At 46.7% G+C, this 6,195-nt stretch overlaps 1 protein-coding gene across 1 annotated transcript; it reads right to left on the bottom strand.

Annotated features, from left to right (window-relative positions):
* Window positions 1-316: 316 nt before the first annotated feature.
* On the bottom strand, window positions 317-3,471 carry LOC309847280 (procathepsin L-like). Its single transcript, XM_082697232.1, has 6 exons — window positions 3,353-3,471; window positions 3,107-3,253; window positions 2,699-2,923; window positions 2,079-2,241; window positions 1,102-1,219; window positions 317-635 (listed from the first exon to the last, which is right to left on the bottom strand). The coding sequence occupies exons 1-6, from the start codon at window positions 3,440-3,442 to the stop codon at window positions 536-538; spliced, it is 843 nt and encodes a 280-aa protein (XP_082553358.1). The 5' UTR covers window positions 3,443-3,471; the 3' UTR covers window positions 317-535.
* Window positions 3,472-6,195: the final 2,724 nt, after the last annotated feature.

The following is a 6,195-nucleotide window of genomic DNA, read 5'->3' as shown; positions in this document are numbered from 1 at the left end:
GTGAGACTGACAGATACCAAGTATCTGGTATCTATACGGTGAGCATAGCGTACTGTACAGGGTTGGCAAATTATTGGGTTTTGCACCTGAAACTAATGTGACATTGTAACAATGTTACAGATGTAACAATCATTTATACTCAAAACAATGGGACCACCCAGTATTCTCCCAGGGACCACTGGCCTATCCAGGGATATCCTAGAGCCCAGTCACATTTGGACTCTATAAGAGTTAAAGTAGTAACATTTTACCTCCCTTCTACTTTGAAGTTTTTTATTAAAAATTAAACTTCATACATTTTTTTAAAAAATGAAAATCCAAAAGTTATTAGACAAGTCTGTCATACAAAGGCTTTTACATCAGTAACGAGCGAAGTGGTAACATTCCTCATATAAAATCCACACAGTCAAATCCCAACTTGGGTCTTCAATGGTTCATGTGTTTTATCCCGTATCATAAGATGTGGTCGGCGTTCAAACAAAATTCATCTTCTCGATATTCGGTTCCCAGTCAAGGCCTTCTGTACACCCTCATCTCACACGACAGGAAAGCTGGCCATGGAGGCGATTCCACAGTGGTTGTCCCGGTCCTTGGCCAACAGCATGTAGCCCTCCATGCCCCAGTTTGTACCCCAGCTGAAAGAAGACAGGGTTTGCCATTTATTACAAACAATCAACCACATTTCCCGTCATGAACCATCACACCCGACCCTGAGCAGGGCACCAGAGGCCAGGACAGATTCAGGAAGAATCCGGAGAGTCCGTTCCTGTTCCTGCTTGAGTTCTAACCCAGCACAGAATTCCGTCCCCAGACCTTTCGCAGACGACGAATGGAAACACAGAAAAAAGAAGCTCTTGGGGCCAGATGCATTTCAGAAATGAGAAAATTTTCAAGTTGAGAAACGCAATGGTAGCAAAACCATGGCAGGACCTAGCAAGCTACTGCCGTCATCACATGAGTATGTCCCTTCCCCCTTAATGGCATAAACACATCAGGGATTTCAGAAGCGTGCTCAAGGGTTTGAGGATCTGCCTCCAAACACTGCTTCTAGAAAGAATTCCCTTTTCAATTTCCAAGGTAGGTGTTCTTGGCTCTTTATACCTGTTCTTGACAATCCAGTATTTTTTGTCCTCCGATTCTTCTCCTTCAAAGCCATAGCCAACCACCAGAACGCCGTGATTCAGGCGTGTATTGCTGCAGCTTGGATCATAGTAAATGCCTGGAGAAGAGAGATTCAGTGCTGAGCGGGAACACACAAGTGACATGATAACATGTGACAACAACCTAGTGACCACAGCAAGGGCGGCATCTCAAAATCCGGTTGTGATATCTATAGAGATAAGATTTAGAAATCAGATCTTTTCGTTTAGCTAGGCTAGGGATTTAGGACATCATCTAGTACTACCAGAAATATATGTTGTCACAGTCTCTTTTGTAAAGAACAGTGAAGAGGCGTAAAAGAGCACTTGTTGAAACTTGGTCATTCTACCATATGATGTCAGCTGAAGAAGCAGCAGAGAACAGAAAATTACTTGAATCAAGGGCTTCTTTCCAGTGTCTATTTCAGTAGTAAAATTCCTTGGAAAATTTCAAGGTCCAAACATTGGAAAAAAGTGAAGTAAACTATACCAGTCAAGTTATGTAGCCCTTTAAATATATTTATAGGGGTTCTTGGGTGGCTCACTGGGTTAAAGCCTCTGCCTTTGGCTCAGGTTATGATCCCAGGGTCCTGAGATCGAGCCCCACGTCAGGATCTCTACTCAGCAGGGACCTGCTCCCCGCCCCCCCGCACGCCGGTCTTCCTGCCTCTCTGCCTGCTTGTGATCTGTCTGCCAAATAAATAAATAAATAAAATATTTTTAGAAATTAAATATATTTATGAAGTGCTTAAAAGCCTGGGGATATGGGTCAAGTCATGTCAAATGGTGACAACAAGCACAAGGACTACATATACAGAATGAGCCACCATGCTAAATCCATACCCTTCTGAGTCCCACATACAAAAGAGCTCATCTTATTGTATGTCATGCTGGTTACCTGTATTTTCTGGCCAATTTTCTATATAGACAAATGCTCACCTGATTTATAGAACTGGAAGGAATACAGGCTTGAGTCTACAGCAGCAGAGACGGGCCCCACAGTTGCCACTGTGGTCATAAGACCATCCTCCTCATTTAAGACGTGCAAGAAGGTAGTCATATTGGCGGCAGATTTCTCAGGCCTGTATCTGCAGTAGTCATTCTTTCAAAGGTAAAGGGGAAGGGACTTGATTAATACCATCCACCTCCTGGGGAACACGAGCTCAAGACAGTTTGCAGCTGAATGATGTCCAAGTCGAGTGTGTTATAAAACATCTCAAGAGGCAAAATATGATTGCTTGTTTTGAAATTGAGAAATGAGGCAATATCTATTTAATATCTATTTAAGAGTCTACCACTCTTTGGTCTACTTGTGCATAGATTTTTCACTCTGGAGATCTGTACTGTATTTAGAACGATATTTGTATTGCTGTGTGGCTGAGAAGTGGGAACACCAGTATGGTAACCCTCTAGGTGGAGAACTGTACCAGGCTAACAGATTTTAATCTGTTCTGACCATGTACAGATACAGAGTCTACAGTCTAAAATGAGAATTTGAAATATAGGCTTTGTTTTACTGAATATACTCAACTTGATAAAAGATAAGGACGTCTGTTTACCCTTGCAAGATACGGGTAGGATTCCTCGGATTCCAAGCCTCCGTTGTCCATAATATATTGGAAGGCAAAATGTATCATGCCACCGCGGCAGCCCTCATTGCCTTGAGACCAAGAGCAGTCTACGAGGTTCTGCTTGCTCAGTGACACAAGTTTGCCTGTTTTCCGGAACATCTGTCCTTCAAGGGCACCAGCTGCACTAAAAGCCCAACAAGATTGACACGGACCCTGAAAACAAAATGATACAGCTCTTACTCTACAAAGTTAATAGCAAGACTTGACAACAGCCCTTACATCTGAAAACTCTTCCAAAGCATAACAAACTGTATACGGTTTCTCAACTTCCATCACGAGGGCACTGGTTCCTCTTGGCTTTGCTCTTGGAAAGGGAGCAGCTGAGTACTGTCTCACCTGTTCCTTCACAGGGGTCACGTAGCCTTTCTCTCTCCAGTCCACGGACGAGGGGATCTCTGCAAAGAGAGGTGCTTGGAACACGTTCTGTTCCTCTTGCTTCTGGATTTTAATGTCACTCAACACCTGTTGGAATTCTTCACTGGTCTTCAAGGAAAAGGAAATAGAATGTTTACAAGCATGAGATTTTTTGGAAAAAACCCTTAGAGGAAGCACAAAACATTCAGCAACTCCAGCTGCACTCACCAGGTCACCAAAGTCATTCATTGCCATCGTGAAGCTGTGTTTCCCTTGGCTGTACTCCTGGTTGTGCTGTTCAATCACTTTCAGATTCATCTCCCACACTGTTCTCCTCCGCGTTTCTTCATCCTGGAGACAGACATAAACCCATCCTGTTGATTTCTTTCTAAGCCCAGCTCACCTGCACCAAGTGGATGTGCTCACAGCGGGGAGGAGAGACCTTGACTGTGGTTGGGCTGGTGCTCCAGGAGCTGCTCTCCAGCAACCACACAGCAGGATATCTGTTCCCATCGTGCACAGTCACAATACTCTACTTCCTGCCTGGGTACCAGTGGCCTCCAGAAGCTACTCTCCACTGTGGACTCCCACCAGCATGGAACTTTCCCTGGGGTCTCAGTGGACAGCTCAGATGTTACCAACCTTGTTATATAGTCTCTTGTGGTCTGCCTTCCACTGGGACCAGCGTGCATCTAAGCTCTGATTGGGTTGTGGAGCAGCTGAGGCTATTCCCAGGCAAAGGGCAGCTAAGTAGAGAGAAGGATGCATGTTTCAAAACCTAGGAAGGGAAATGAAATGAGTTTTGGATTAGACCAAATCATCTAAAGAGCCATCCTTTATTCTGAGATGTTAGAGCCACTCTGGTACAGTAAAGACATTGCGTTAATCCTCCCAAGTGTTTCCACGGGGCTGTGGAGAGGTGGCGCGTGCAGGGGGCCTGCTGGCCTGTTCCCTGCCCTGCAACCCGCAACCCACCTGCTGCTTCCAGAGCATGTAGATGGCAATACAGGGAGTGACAAGCCCTGAGTCTGGGGTGTAGGGGTCAAGCTGCCATGCCTAGTGGGACCAGGCCCTGGAAGAGTGCCTCCCCGGAGCCCTAAACCCCTGGCCCCCAAGGCTGGTACCCACCTCCCCATGTTTTAGGGGTAGCCCTTCCCTTCGGGTCCAGGCTGGGATCTCACCTGGGGCAGGTGCAGTCAGAGGTGCAGGTCCGAGGTGTCCAGTACGCCTGCTGATGGGTAGGAGACTGTCCATTTAAGCCTGGGATTTGGCCCTGCTGGTCCTGCCCCTGGCACCTGCCTGCACAGCAATTGGCTGAGCCAGCCTGTGGGCGGGGTCTCTGTGCCCTGGAGCTGGGGGAGCCTTGGGGCATGTGATAGTTGGGTCCCTACTTGTCCCAGGGGAGATTGTGCCTGCCTCAGGGGACCCGGGAAAGTCAAGTGAGAGGACTCGGGAAAGCCCTGTAGAAGGGGATCCAGCACCTTCCTAGGGACCCCGATCAACTAAATAACAGGAATTTATGTGTTGGCAGGTGGTTCACAAAAGGAGGCTCACAGGGAGCCCCAAGTGGGTTTCCAGCATCACCCTGCCTATCCTCTAGTCTTTGCTTAAAATCTCCCTGAGGGCTGAGAACAGGATAATCTAGTCTTACTGTTCCTGTTTATGCCAAGCAAAGGGGCAGCTGGAGGAAGTAGAGCCCTCGGGGGATAGTTGTTATCACTGTTTCAGGAGGGGCTGCCTCTGGTTTTTGGAAGAATCTGGAGACAATGGGCTATTGTCCAAACAGGGGATGCCCTGGGCAAGGCTCAAGTGCTTTCCAGCAAAGGGACTGATGGGAAGAGTGTCCAGGGAAGGTGTGGTGTTTTGGAATGTTCCTGTCCTGACTGCCCCCACGGGGATTCTTCCTCCCTCCCAAGCCTTTCTCAAAACCAACAGAAATGATTTACTTCCAGAAAAATATGGTTTAACAAAGGGAAGAAAGACGGAAGGTAGAAACTGCTTTTTCCTCCCCACTCTCTGCCTCATGGATGATTGTGTTTCTCAGTGTCCAATGTGCTTTTCTCGAGATTTAAATTTAAATGTTTTAGAAAAACAGCTCTTCTAAACTGGGAAAAAAAAAAGCGTTCATCAGCAGAGCATGAATTTTCCCTCTGATGACCAGTTTGCTCTTCTTAGGAACACGATTCCACGCGTCTAGACAGTGGGTCACAGCCTCCTTCTCTGGACCTCCGTCCGTGAGGCTCCCTAGTGAGCCTCCACACATCTCCAGCCCTTCTCTGCTCTGCTCGGGGAGGGCAGGGGAGAAAGGGGTCCCATACAGGGGCCGGGAGTCAGGGCGGGGCCGGCATGAGAATTCTGCCCCTCTCGGCTAGCCCCCCACCGAGGCAGGCTTTGCAGCACCCCTAGACTCAGTTTCCTTGTGCAGAATGTGGGGCAGTGATTTGATTTTCCTCAGAGGATGCTTGTGAGACTGAATGAGCTAACACAGGTCATGCATTAGCATAGAGTAGAGCTCACTCCATACTGCTTTCTTGTGAGGTCAAAGGGAAAATCCTTCCAAAGGTCTCACTTAATTCAGAAAATATTTATTCATATTTATTGTTACATGGGCCTCCTACTTATTTCTTTACTTCCTGGGAGCCAGGTAACCACATAATGAAATGAACCCTAAAGTATAGGTAAGTAAGGCTATATGTTAAAAAGCCAAGCTACATCTAGTTAACACTCTTTTTTTTTTTTTTAAAGATTTTATTTATTTATGACAGAGAGAGATCACAAGTAGGCAGAGAGGCAAGCAGAGAGCGAGAGGGGGAAGCAGGCTCCCTGCTTATCAGAGAACCTGATGCGGAGCTTCATTCCAGGACCCTGAGACCATGACCTGAGCCAAAGGCAGAAGCTTAACCCACTGAGCCACCCAGGTACCCCTCTAGTTAACATTCTTAAATCATGCTCCCAAATTGATATACAAGGGACACACATATCCTAGGACTATGTCCACAGTACCTAAAATATTGTCTCACGTTTGACCCGTTATGCTAGAGGAATATCACATTTTCAACTACAGATAGCTT

Source organism: Mustela nivalis (genome assembly GCF_964662115.1).
Source record: "Mustela nivalis genome assembly, chromosome: 13".
Taxonomy (NCBI): domain Eukaryota; kingdom Metazoa; phylum Chordata; class Mammalia; order Carnivora; family Mustelidae; genus Mustela; species Mustela nivalis.
Note: the sequence above shows the minus strand (reverse complement) of the source record. Positions and strands in the feature narration are given on the sequence as shown.